The 14,833-nt window shown below is 38.9% G+C and overlaps 1 protein-coding gene across 1 annotated transcript in view; it reads left to right on the forward strand.

Annotated features, from left to right (window-relative positions):
• Positions 1-14,833, forward strand: part of LOC142151950 (neuronal acetylcholine receptor subunit alpha-7) — a 184,533-nt gene that overhangs the window by 136,354 nt on the left and 33,346 nt on the right. The window contains exon 5 of the mRNA XM_075208081.1: positions 13,958-14,037. Within this exon, the coding sequence (XP_075064182.1) occupies positions 13,958-14,037 (80 nt within the window). The remainder of the gene's footprint in view (positions 1-13,957; positions 14,038-14,833) is intronic.

The raw sequence follows: 14,833 nt of genomic DNA on the forward strand, positions 1-14,833 counted from the left end.
TCCCTCCCTAAATGTTCTTTGTGAATGGCCATATGTACTGAGTCATAATAGCACACTCTGTGAGTTCACTCTGTTTAGTAATAGGTTTGTGATTGAACTTTAGAACAACTTGCTTCCCTAGCAGCAGAGTAGTTATTTTCCTTCCGATCTGCTCTGTGATATGGATGGATCTATTTTATGCACAAGTGGTTACCTTTCAATGTGTGATATATAAACCTGGCTTCTTGGAGCTATCCGCTCAGCTCTCGCTCTAAATTGAATTCTTCCAGAAGTGCATGATACATAGATGAGTAAATTGCCTCAGTAAATAATTGTTTCTTTCAATAGAGCCAAGTCTTTAAGTTACAGAATAGGATAAGATGAACCTGATAATCATTATGATGTCCCATAGTTCATTGCATGAGAACAGAATGTAGAGAATATTTACCCCTGGATGGCTTCCAGAACCTATATCACACTCACAGTAATTACTTTCACCACTTATACCCCCTGAAAGGAGAATGGAATGAAATTTCTTAAGATAGTACGGTATGACACCATTTTACCAGGGGTATTTAATATAGAAATTATAGTGACCGATGATAATAATAAAATGTAATAATAAACTGCAATTGAATGTGATACATTTTTTTAAATTAAAGTTTAGAGCTAAAAATATTTCCCTTTTTACCATGGCTGACCCCAGGTCTAGCAGCAAGACTTTTTGGTGCGCCCCCCAGCAAGTTTAAAAATTATACTATTATTATCAACTGGAAAAAAACTAATTGAAAAAAAAAATTTCACAAAAGAGAAACAAAGAAATTCCAGGGCCTCTCAAGGATGTAATTGAAATAATATGATGTCAGTTATTATAATATATACACTGATCGACCACAACATTAAAACCACTGACAAGTGAAGTGAACAACATTGATTATCTTGCTATAATGGCATCTGTCAAGGGACAGGATATATTATGCCGCAAGTGAACAGTCAGTTCTTGAAGTTGATATGTTGGAAGCAGGAAAAATGGGCAAGTGTAAGGATCTGAGCGACTTTCACAAGGGCCAAATTGTGAGGGCCACAATGGGTCAGAGCATTTCCAAAACAGCAGGTCTTGCTGGGTGCTTCCCGTATGCAGTAGTTAGTACCTACCAAAAGTGGTCCAAAGAAGGATAACCGGTGAACCTGCAACAAGTTATTGGACGGCCAAGGCTCAATGATGCACATACAGAGCAAAGGCTAACTCGTCTGGTCCAATCCCACAGAAGAGCTAATTTAACACAAATTGCTGAAAAAGTTAGTGCTGGCTATGATTGAAAGGCGTCAGAACACAGTGCATCGCAGCTTGCTGCATATGGGGCTGTAACCACAGACCAGCTAGAGTGCCCATGCTGACCCCTGTCCACTGCCAAAAGTGCCTGCAATGGGCATGTGAACGCCAGAAATGAACCATGGAGCAATAGAAGCCTGGTCTGATGAATCACGTTTTCTTTTACATCATGTGGACGGCCGGGTGCATGTGCGTCATTTACCTGGGGAAGAGATGGCACTAGGATGCATTATGGAAAGAAGGCAGTGTTCTCAGGGAACCCTTGGGTCCTGGCATTCATGTGAATGTTACTTTGACAAGTACCAGCTATCTAAACATTGTTGCAGACCAAGTACAACCTCTCATGGCAGTGGTATTCCTTGATGGCTGTGGCTTCTTTCAGCAGGTTTGAGGAACATGACAAAGAGTTCAAAGTGTTGACTTGGCCTCCAAATTCCCCAGATCTCAGTCCGATCGTGCATATTTGGGATGTGGTGGGAAAAAAGTAAGAGCCGTGGATGACATTGTATTCAAATATTCAAATCCATATCCTTTAACATGGAGTTGGTCCCCTTTTGCAGTGGTAACAGCTTCCACTCTTCTTGGAAGGCTTTGCATAATATGTTGCAGTGTTTCTGTGGCCATTTGTGCCCATTCATTCTGTAGAGCACTTATGAGGTCAGGCACTGATGTTGGACGAGAAGGCCTGTCTCACAATCTCCATTCCAGTTCAGCCCCAAAGGTGTTCGATGAGGTCAGGGCTCTGTGCGGGCCTGTCAAGATCTTCCACACTGAACTCATCAAACCATGTCTTTGCAGTCCTTGCTTTGTGCACTGGGGCACAGTGATTTTGGAATAGAAAAGGCCCTTTCCCAAACTGTTGCCACAAAGTTGAAAGCATAGCATTGTCCAAAATGACTTGGTATGCTGAAGCATTAAGATTACCCTTTACTGGAGATAAGGAGCCTAGCCCAAGCCCTGCATGGCTAGGTGCTTGATTGTACACACCTCAGGCAACTGGTCTGATTGAAACATCTCAAGTCAATAATTAACAGGTGTGGCCAGATACAATATATATATATATATATATATATATATATATATATATATATATATATATATATATATATATTACATTGTTCCTGTTCTTCAGCACACTGTGTACCTCCTCCACCACGCTGTTTCTTGTCAATGACACTATTTCCCCTTCATCACACTACTCACCTCCTTCATTACACTGCTCTCCTCCATCATCACACTGCTCCCCTCCTTCATCACAACTGTTCCCCCTTCATCACACTCTTCCACCTCCATCACACTGCCCCCATTTCATCACAATATTCCCCTTCATCACGTTGCTTCTTTTCATCACACTGTCAGCGTTGGGACGTAATGTCATGCCTGAGAAGGATAGAGAAGGCAGCAGGGCACTGGAGCACACGACACACGCAGATGCAGGAAGGGGACCAAGGCACTTTATGACCTGCTGAGTCAGACTGTACCTCATGCTACTGCTCAGTGCTGACCTTTGGCCCAGGCACTACGTCAAGTGGCTGCACATGATTACCGTGCCTTGAATCGACACTACCTTTTACTAAAGAAGAGTTTAAAAATTAAATACCTCCAAATCAGACTAGCCAGTTTAGCTAGAATAAGTAAAAGAGTAGGTATTTTATGTAAAGTCACTTAATATGCTGGGGACACTGGGAGCCTGGGAAATATCTAAACCAGACCACAACATTCTTTCAAGTACAGAGTCTATGGACAGGGTCTTCTTGTCACCTCAGAACATGTACAGTTTTCAAATAAGGTGTGAAAGCGCAAAGTGCAAAACATGTAACATTCTTCAAGTGTAAAGATGTCTATTGGGACACTGAAGGGACTGACAGATTGATAGCTTGCTCGATTCTGTGAGTGATGTTCAGCGTAGAAATTTGACCTTGCATGCTAGTCATGTGACGAATAGATATAAAAATCATTTTTAGTTATGAACTAATGCAGCAGGTAGGTATTGCTTTTACAATCATTGGATTGGTTATTGGTGGGCTTATCTTTGTTACTTAATGGCATTCTTGAGTGAATGTACTTTCATAGTGATTTTTCTGCATTCTAAAGCTTCTACTATTCCTATGAAGTATTTGTCGTTTTTTCGCTCTTTTATTATAATTGTACTATTACCTATTTTGAGGACTGACCATTTAAATCCTATTACAAATAACATTACAATTACTTTGCTGTTACTTAATTGTCTCAGAGGGATAATGTAACCTGTTTCTTTGCTTGCATCGTTTTTTACGTACTTTACAATTATGTAAATAATACTTTGAATGGAAATGCAAACTAATTTGCATAACAAAACACCGCTGATCAGTCAACTGTTACATTATTAAAATATAGGTATCAAAAATGTCAAATAGTTATGGCATTCAAATTTCTCATCATACTCTGTAATTCCTGTAACATTAGGAGCAGTCTAATTTTAAAGCTATTTATTCATTTGTTCTTCACTTTAGAGACCAGAACATTGCAGCTTCTTTTTCTTTTGTAAATGTTATTTTATATTATAAAGTGAGTATGGCTGGTTTTATTGTTATGAAAAGTAAAATTTTCATCAGTGATCTCAAGAGAATGGAGAATCATTGCAATAAGTTTGAATATTATGCAGATTTGTATTGCTGTAACGTATCCCAATTATTTTTCTAGCGAAATATGTTATTCATGAGTGTATATAAGGGCAATTTTAGCAGCTGTGTAAAGATACTGTAGCAATACCACAGGCAAATTAAGTTAAAGGATCCACTGGTCTATCCATTTTTATTTCATTAATAACAGCTATTTACATAGTGCCTACAAATTACGCCGTGCTTTGCAAAGAATATTTAATCATTCACATCAATGGAGCTTTACAATCTTTATTTCCTACAAAACAAACACACACACCTGTTTTAATTTCATCAGAAGCCAATTCAATTATCATGTAACGTGCTTGGAGTGTGGGAGGAAACCGGAGCACCCGGAGGAAGCCCACACAAACACAGGGAGAAGATACAAACTCCACACAGATAAAGCCCTGGTTGGAATTGAACCCATGGCCACAGCAATGCTAACTATTGTGCCACCGAATTTAATTTTATTATAAATGTGTTTTAACATTTGAAATGTTATCTGGCATCTTAATGATGTTATATGTCACTATATGAAGTCATATAATCAAAAGTGGCACACAGCAGCATGGAAATGGTATTATGTTGATTCTCCCCCTTTTTTCCAATAATTTCACCACCTATTTTCCTGGAACAATAATATATATATATATATATATATATATATATATATATATATATACAGTCAAGTCCATAAATATTGGGACATCGACACAATTCTCATATTTTGGGCACTATACACCACCACAATGGATTTGAAATGAAACAAACAAGATGTGCTTTAACTGCAGACTTTCAACTTTAATTTGAGGGTGTTTACATCCAAATCAGGTGAACGGTGTAGGAATTACAACGGTTTCTTTATGTGCCTCCCACTTTTTAAGGGACCAAAAGTAATGGGACAATCAACTCAAAAGCTATTTCATGGACATGTGTGGGCTATCCCAAGTTATTTCATCATCAATTAAGCAGGTAAAAGGTCTGGAGTTGATTCTAGGTGTGACATTTGCATTTGGAATCTGTTGCTGTCGACTCTCAATATGAGATCCAAAGAGCTGTCACTATCAGTGTAGCAAGCCATCATTAGGCTGAAAAATTAAAACAAACCCATCAGAGAGATAGCAAAAACATTAGGTGTGGCTAAATCAACTGTTTGTAACATTCTTAAAACGAAAGAATGCACTGGAGAGCTCAGCAACACCAAAAGACCTGGAAGACCACGGAAAACAACTGTGGTGGATGACAGAATTTTTTTTCCCTGGTGAAGAAAAAACCCCTTAGCAACAGTTGGCCAAATCAAGAACACTCTCCAGGAGGTAGGTGTATATGTGTCAAAGTCAACAATCAAGAGAAGACTTCACAAGAGTGAATATAGAGGGTCCACCACAAGATGTAAACCATTTGTGAGCCACAAAAACAGGAAGACCAGATTAGAGTTTGGCAAACAACATCTAAAAAAGCCATTACAGTTCTGGAACAACATCCTATGGACAGATGAGGCAAAGATCAACTTGTACCAGAGTGATGGGAAGAGAAGAGTATGGAGAAGGAAAGGAACTGCTCATGATCCAAAACATACCACCTCATCAGTGAAGCATGGTGGTGTTAGTGTCATGGTGTGGGCATGTATGACTGCCAATGGAACTGGTTCCTTTGTATTTATTGATGATGTGACTGCTGGCAAAAGCAGCAGGATGAATTCTGAAGTGTTTCGGGCAATATTATCTGCTCATATTCCGTCAAATGCTTCAGAACTCATTGGATGGCGCTTCACAGTTCAGATGGACAATGATCCGAAGCATACTGCAAAAGCAACTAAAGAGTTTTTTAAGGCTAACAAGTGGAATGTTATGCAATGGCCAATTCAATCACCTGACCTGAATCTGAGCATGCATTTCACTTGATGAAGACAAAACTGAAGGGAAAATGCCCCAAGAACAAGCAGGAACTGAAGACATTTGCAGTAGTGGCCTGGCAGAGCATCACCAGGGATGAAACCCAGCGTCTGGTGATGTCTATGCGTTCCAGACTTCAGGCTGTAATTGACTGCAAAGGATTTGCAACAAAGTATTAAAAAGTGAAAGTTTGATGTAGGATTGTTTAGTTTGTCCTATTACTTTTGGTCCCTTAAAAAGTGGGAGGCACATATAGAAACCGTTGTAATTCCTACACCATTCACCTGATTTGGATGTAAATACCCTCAAATTAAAGCTGAAAGTCTGCAGTTAAAGCACATCTTGTTTGTTTCATTTCAAGAGCCCAAAATATGATAATTGTGTCGATGTCCCAATATTTATGGACTTGACTGTAATTAGATAGAGGGGAAAGAGCATATGGAGCACACAATTACTAATTTAGGGGATATTCACTCGCAATGCCCATGGCAGTGTCAATTTGGCAAACAATGTAAAATGTTTGTGCTACATTATGATATCAATTGTGCATTGCTTAGATAATACATAAAGCATTCAACAGCAGATTACTAAGATTTATTTATTTTTTAACATGGCTCAGCATTGATGAAAACATACATTTAAAATTCTATTCACTGATTAAATGCTCCTTGCAATATATATAGCCACACAGAATTGGAATTGAACTCATGACTAAGGCAATGTAAGACAGCAATGCTATCCACTCCGCCACCAAATTTCATTTTATTATAAACGTGATTTAACATTTTAAATGTTATCTGGCATCTTAATTATGTTATATGTGACTATAGGAACATGGAAATGGTATTCACCACCTATTTTCCCAGGAACAGTAATTGAGATGGGTGGTGTTAGATAGAGGTTGAAGAGCAGATGGAGCACACAGTTACTAATTTAAGGCATATTCACTCACAATGCCCAGTGCATAGTCAATTTGGCAAGCAATGTTCAGATGGTATGTATCCAAGAGTGTTAAAAGAACTAAAAGTACTAAAACTCACCATACGTCACATTGATCCATGCCCGTCAATGCTGGATCGCCTGATAGGACTGATGAGACCTTGGATCCGGAATTTTCATTCCCAATCCCCCTCCCGCTCTCCCCTTTGTTTATAACCTTGCCCGTGACTGTGTATGTTCTATGATACAGTTCTTAGCCATATAGTAGTTATTACTCTGTAACTGACTTTAATGCACATTTGTACCCATGTGATCGCAGGGGTGTCCTTCAACAGATTATGGTGTAGTGTAGTTGAGGTCAGCTTGTACTATCTATAATGTACCTTTGACATTAATTGTTATTTTATCTTAGTTTCCCTTTACCCACTTACTGTTATTTGATCAGCTTTCAATAAAACGTTATTATATAACAAAAAAAAACAAAAATCTAAAAGTAGTACTTACAATTTATTATTATTATTATCTTTAATTTATAAGACGCCACAAAGGGTCCGCAGCGCTGTACATGACATATACAGAAAACAGTGACCCATGACACAACATGATACATAAAGAACGAAATATGAAGAACAAAAATATATATTATCTATACACAGACACAGACACACATACACACATACACAGGTAACACAGTAATGCAAACCAAATTATTTCTGGGACAATGAGTGAAAGTGATGGTAGCAATCAGCGAGAACTAGGCCAAAGCTTAAGAAAACAGGGCTAGGGAAGCAGGCCAAGAGGTACAGAGGGTGAAGGAATAATAGAAGGAGCACACAAGGAAAGAGGGCCCTGCTCCTGAGAGCTTACATCCTAAAGGAAAGAGGGAGACACAAATAGGGTGGTACTAACTGGGGGAGAGAGCCAGGACAAGGGCGTTAGAAGGAGGACTGATAGACTTGAATAAAGAAATGAGTCTTAAGAGCACGCTTGAAGTCTTTGAGAGTAGATGCTAACCTGATGGAACGTGGAAGATTGTTCTACAGCTGGGGAGCAGCCTGGGCAAAGTCCTGGAGACGGGAGTGGGAAGAGTTGATCAGTGAAGTAGTGAGGCGGTGGTCACAGGCAGAGCGGAGGGGGTGGCAAGGAGTGTAGGTAGAGATGAGATTGGAGATGTAGGGAGGGGAGGATTGATTAAGAGCTTTAAAGGTGAGGGTGAGGAGTTTAAATTTAATCCTGTAGGCCATGGGGAGCCAATGTAATGACTGTTTGAGGGGGGCAGCAGAGATAGAGTGGCGGGAGAGAAAAATGAGGTGGGCAGCAACATTGAGGATAGACTTAAGAGGGTCAAGGTGAGAATCAGGTAGGCCACAGAGAAGGAGGTTACAGTAGTCAGGCGAGAGATTACAAGCGAGTGAACAAAGGTTTTCATGGCTTCCATGGTAAGAAAGGGGCGTACCTTGGATATATTCCGAAGGTGGAAGGAGCAGGATTTTGAGAGCGACAGAATGTGAGGTTTGAAGGAGAGGGAGGAATCAAGGATGACCCCAAGGAATCGGACTTGAGGGAGAGAAACTAGGGTAGTGTTATTAACAGAAATAGAGAGGGGGGAGGTGGGAGAGTTCTTGAAGGGTGGAAGACGATAAGTTCAGTCTTAGAATGATTGAGTTTAAGGAAGCGCTGGGACGTCCAAGATGAGATGGCCGAGAGACAGCAGGAGACACGAGACAAAAGGGAAGGGGAGAGGTCAGGGGATGAAAGATAAATTTGGGTATCATCAGCATAGAGGTGGTACTGGAGGCCATAGAAGTGGATGAGGACATCAAGTGAGGAGGTGTAGAGGGAGAAAAGCAGAAGGCCAAGAACGGAATCTTGGGGAACGCCAACAGGTAAAGGAAGAGGGGGATCACTAAACAAATTTTTTAACGAATCACTGCCGACGGGAATAATTCTAGGTGATTCTTTGAATGATATACGTATCTACACTACACAAAAAGGCAGTAGGGAAGAAAGTTATAACTATGGATCTATGAGTCTCACACCAATAGTAGGGATATTAATGGATTTAGTATTAAACAAATATAATTATTGACTGTGTAGAATTAAATAAGTTACAAGATACAAGATAGCACAGCTTTGCTACTGGGAGATCATGTCAAACAAGCCTAGTGGATATTTTTGACTTAACTGATGTCATAGATATGAATAGATCATTGGATATAGTATATTATGATTTTAGTCATTTGATATGGTGTTCCGCAATAAATTGATCGAGAACCTAACAATCCTTGGATTCAACTTAAAGCTAATAGATTTAGCTTTGGCTAAAGCACAGCACACAGAGTGTTGTAGTCAAAGGTATTAGTTTAAGATGAGGGCTGGTAACCAGTGGAGCATCTTAGAGATCAGTCCTCAGTCTTGTGTTGTTTAATGTATTCCTTACTTGTGGTACAGTACCTTTAGTCTGAAAGTAAGGTATGCTTTGTTGCAGATGGTACAAAGATTTAGATAAAACAGAAAAGTGTGAAACCTTAAATGTAATACATCAAAGTATAAAATAATTCATGTGGTGCACAAAAATTCTAAAAAACAGTATTCTAAAGGGGTGGAAGTAGAGGTGTCACTGTGTATCAGATAACACCTAAGTGATATATTGCATTTACATGAGCGGTGATAGTCATTTCTCCGATTTCATTAATTCCGACATAAGAGTGATCGACAGGAAGCTAGTGCTGTTAAAATGCTGTCATTACGACATGCATCAAAGACAGATTTTATAAAATATGGAATAAAATATTTGCATATATAAAATATATATATGAAATCCTTTTAGCTGCTATCTCTCTCTGTGTTACAACTACCCGCTGGTGCGTTAGCCACAGTTAAAGCATCTTAAAACTGTATGTAAAATGCATGTGTCTCCTGATCTTTGAGCCCTGTGACAACACACTTTTATGTGCACAACTTAGCACGTGTTAAAAGTACGATGTGCTGGAAACATTTTTGGACAACCATATCATAGAACATAGCAGTGGACCTCACTGAGAAACTACATACACATGACAGCTGACATTTGTGTGTAACATGCTCATGTTATAAATCTGTGTATATGTTTGTATTAATCTGACATTGTCCCAGTTCTGAAGAAAAGAAAAGATTTTTATTGCTACTGGAGAGTGGTCTACTTTCTCAAAGAAAATGAACATGATGGCCAGCACTCTGGCACACTGGTTAGCGTTACTACCTCACAGCGTTGGGGTCATGGGTTCAATTCTAACCAAGGAAAATGTTAATAAATAATAATAAAATCACTACAAACCGGTAGGAGATGAATATTTACAGATTAAGCATCTATTTAGGTTCTTCTTTTTATATTTGGAAAAGTGCTCAGTTTCATGGATGCACATTGGATAGATCTGTAAGCTAGATCTGGTGCAGTCGTAAAGTCCTTTTGATAGCACTGTCTTGGGCTTGGAAGAGATCTGTTCAATTTTTGCTGGGCAATGACAACAAAAATGGCCCAAGGAAAGGATTTGTGCAGAATCCCAGTCCAGTGAAGGAAAATGAATCTGTAGCCAGAATAATTTAAGCAACAGATGGTATAGGCTTTCACAGCCACAAATAATTAAATGTGTTAATTATGAAGTATTTTGACACCAAGAGTGAAAGGAATGGTTTGGAGAACAAACAAAAATGGTATTTCCATCAATAGCACTGAGGACTAGTCATTTTTCAGATGGATAGGAGGTATATTGTACCTTGAACTTGGCAGTATTCAGTAAAGTTTCCTGCAGGCCCTGAACCCAAGGAGTAGAGAAAAATAAAGAAATTGTAATAAATGGTCACAGAAAATGTAAGACTTTTTATTTATTGGAGTATTATCTTAGCATCACCTCTCCAACTAGGTGTTTTAGTTCCCTGTCTTCAGACTCCATTAATGTGCTATCCCATGAAATTGCATCTGCAAAATGTAAAAGGTATAGAATATCCACCAGCTCTGAGAATGTGTAAAAATTGAGTTATTTTTCTGAAGGATTCATATGCTGGGGCTCTGCAGCCAAATGGCATATTAGGAATGTCTCACTAAAAGTCCACTTTTTACCTCTTGAAGCTTTCTGAAATAGCTTGTCATGCAACACAGAGCTTTGTTTAAGCATGTGAGAGCAATATGTTTGGAGACGTGTGTGGTAAAGGGGGAGCTTGAAGGTTCATTTGAAACCAACAATGTTTCTCTAAATGTGCAGTTGTCACCTATCAAAGCTCATTTACATGTCTGAAACAAAAAAATCACATTTTTGAATGCGGGGAACAATGCAGATTCGGATGTTGAGAAGTGGAGGCTTTACAGCAATATGAAGCATACAAGTGCCCCTAGGATAAATTTAACAAGCAACCCATCTAGCTCATACTTGCCAACTTTTAAAACCTCTCTTTGTGACTCCATCTCATTACCATGGCCCCTGCCAAAATGCCAAAATTCACGGCATAGCGGTGGAGGGCTTGATGACGCGATTGCGGCATTAAGCCCCAGTCCATCAAGACCCGGGAAGAGGCCTACTATTCCGGTAGTCCAGGGGGTAAATGTATCAAGCTGTGAGTTTCCAGAGGGTTTGAAAAGTGGAGATGTTGCCTATAGCAATCAATCATATTCTAGTTATCATTTATTTAGTTAATTATACAAAATGAAAGCAGGAATCTGATTGGTTGCTACAGGCAACATCTCCACTTTTCAAACCCACCAAAAACTCACAGCTTGATACATTTACCCCGAGGAATCCATAAATCACTGTCTACCTAATGATTAAACATTTTTATTCTCTTTTTGCCATATTTTAAAGTTTTAATACATATTTATAAATAAGCGCAAGTTAAGGACAAGGTACATGTTGCTTTGTCCTAAACTGCACAATCTGCCTCAAGCTGCAGAGGATGTACTGAAATAACCATACTAAACGTAAACTAAATCTTCTCTATATCAGTCCTATTGTAGTGAAGCACAATTAGGGGTTAACAGGGCAATCAATATGCCATGTGACAGATAATCTATCGCACCCGAATAAATACTGCTCCATTTGTACTTTGAAAAGATAATCGGCTAAAGCAATGTTTATCTGGGGATTTTAGTGTCAGGATTCTCAGTATAAATACTGCAGAGAGTTGTGGCAGTGAAAACAGAACGTCTTTATTATGAACACAGATCACACAGATAATAAATAGGTGCAGTCAATGGTTAACAGTAAGCATAGTCCATAGAAACAGCAGGTACAACACAGCAGTATACCAGATATAGCTTGGAAACTGCAGCAGGAAAGACTGGTGTCTAGGTATGCAGATGAAGTGCAGGCACAAGGAGACTGAATTGCCAGGCTAGCCAGGGCACTGAATGATCCATAGGAAAATCAGGCAAGTCAGGGTTCAGAAGCTGGAAGATCCCTCAATACAACATGGAGTAAACAGGAGCAAGGTCAAACGAAGCCAGGGTCTGGGTCACAAAGGAGGTGCATAACGTGGGAACAAAGCAGGAGTCAAATGCCAAGGGGAAGTCAGGATCCAAGCAGGAATTTCATGGAGACACCAGCAGCAGCAAATACAATTAATGACTGGCTCAGTTTTCTGGGAAAGGTAGTCTCTTAAAGGCCAGACAAAGGTTATTAGGCTCCAGGAGTAATGATGAAGACTTAACCCCTTCCAGACAGGATCAGACAAAGGCAGTGCAGTCTCTAGAGAGGATATACTGAACTGCAACCTGATGCCGGTGGTTGTCACTATAATGACTCTCTACATGCTGACAGTACTTACCCCGACATGATTACACCGAAGACCTCATAGCCGACAGACTGGTAACACAGGCTGCTTGAAATGGAGATGTAAAGAAATGGCAGCAGCTGAAGATTCTGGCACAGTCCGATGACATCACATTTGGGCTAAAAGAAGGCTTTAGGGGCAGATTATGGCTTATTGATGGTGCAGCCTATATTTTCTTTTTTTAACGAGAACACAGCTCTTAAATATATTGAAATATCTACTCTTAATATGATAGCTCCTAAAGTGGCAAATATACTGTCTCATATAAATGCTGTTTAGCAAAGAATGCATGTTCTTTACACACAGTAAGCTGTGTCAATGTTTTACTGCCCATTCTATGAAAATAAACCTGCCTTATAAACTGTCTATATTTTTCCTTTAATTCTCCATTTAGCAACGTATCTAGTCTACAGATCTATAAGTAATTTGGAAATCTAATAAGAACAGTGACATTCAGATTTACTTCTGGTGGAAAACTGCAGTATCTGTTAGAGATTAGGACCACATCCAGCCTGCTACTAAGAATGAATTAGTAAGAGAATATCTTAGATATTTTCAGTGCAAGCCAATGTTCAAATTTCTGTTTAATTCTTCCCCTCCCACACATAATGGACTCATTTTGAATCAAGATAATTACTGTATTCAATTAGCCTTCCAGGACTTGGTTTTTGTAGCATTATCAGCAGCAAGATAATGCCCTTCAGGGGTCGCATAGCACTGACCTTTTCATTTGAAGCTTTCCAGATAATGTTCTAACTAGTATATGTCAAATTTTCTTGATAACATCTGTAGAGTTCTCTTGCCTGACGTCTTTGTTAAATATAAATTTAATTGTGATGTTATCCATCACATCTAGCAGCATGCTTCGGGAAAACGTATTTGGTGCCAAAAGGCTTATTAAGCTTAATAATATATAATGTAACAAAAAATTCACTTATATTGAATATGTGGTTTGTAATGTAATATAATACTAGACAACAATAAGTAAAGTAAACAAAACTAAAAAACAACCAATAGTATTCATTGTATAACATTTATTTTATTACAATAAGTTGTATGCTGGGTTCTTTAAGGTCAAAAGTGGGAAACAGATTAATAATTTGCTTTACTTAAGCACTTTGCATCAAGTGTACATCATTTTTTTTTTTTTATCTAACTAAATTGTACTTCTCAATAACACCCATTATTGAAATTGACAAGGATGACAGGAAATCTGTAGGTACTACATGGTAAATTATGTGATTATGGTTAAAAAACGATCTTATTCAGTATAATTTAACACATATCAGATTTGAAGAGACAGTTGCTTACATTATAGTGATTTATAATCATTGGCTGCCATTTTCTATTTATGTTATATTTTGTAGCGCAGATGAAAGATTTGATGCTTCATTTCATACTAATGTACTGGTGAACTCTACTGGACATTGTCAGTTTTTGCCACCAGGTAAGATACCAATTTACATTGTATGGTTTGTGTATTTCATGTCACTTTAATTACTGTTCTGAAATTGTGATTGTGATGGAAAAGTAAGCATGCAAGGCACTTTAAGACATGTTGACCCTGGGCAGATGTCACAATTGTGGGCAGCATGTTAATATTTTGACTATATTCCAATACTTCATATCAAGCACCTTTTTGTGTACCCATAAGTTAGTGGGTGTGAAAGAACAACATGTTGCTATGACTGCTAAGAGCAAATTTAGCATCTTCTTTTGCCCCTATACGTACACCTGGTGTGACTGCACATGGTTCAAACAGTCACCTGCCATTGCTTTCTTTAATCTGGCTCTGCCCGACTGCGGATGGGACAACCCTACTGCTTTGGATTCTTCTCATCCTCTATGTCCCTATAATAATTCTCAGGGGCCATGATTACTTTGTTCCTGCTCCTACCCTCATGGAGCCCTACCTGTAACCAACTATGTCATCTAAAAGTTCGCAGCAGCACTGAATATTTCAGGAGATGAATTTGCTGATCTGGTGAGAGGCAGGGACTTGTCCACTTGTAAGATTGTGCATGTGAGGACAAAGCTTAATGTGACAGGGGTAATACTATGTACTAAAAATACGAATGGAGGAAAGCAAGAGGAAGAGACTAAAAATGTGATAGTAATTTAGAGCTAACGGCTACCTAGATAAACTTTTAGAACAGATTGGATAGAGGTCTTTACTTATAGCAGCCATCTTTCCCTTAGGATTTCTTGCGTTTGAAGGTATTCAGGTGCCCCCAGGACTTTAA

Source organism: Mixophyes fleayi, chromosome 4 (assembly GCF_038048845.1).
Source record: "Mixophyes fleayi isolate aMixFle1 chromosome 4, aMixFle1.hap1, whole genome shotgun sequence".
Taxonomy (NCBI): Eukaryota; Metazoa; Chordata; class Amphibia; order Anura; family Limnodynastidae; genus Mixophyes; species Mixophyes fleayi.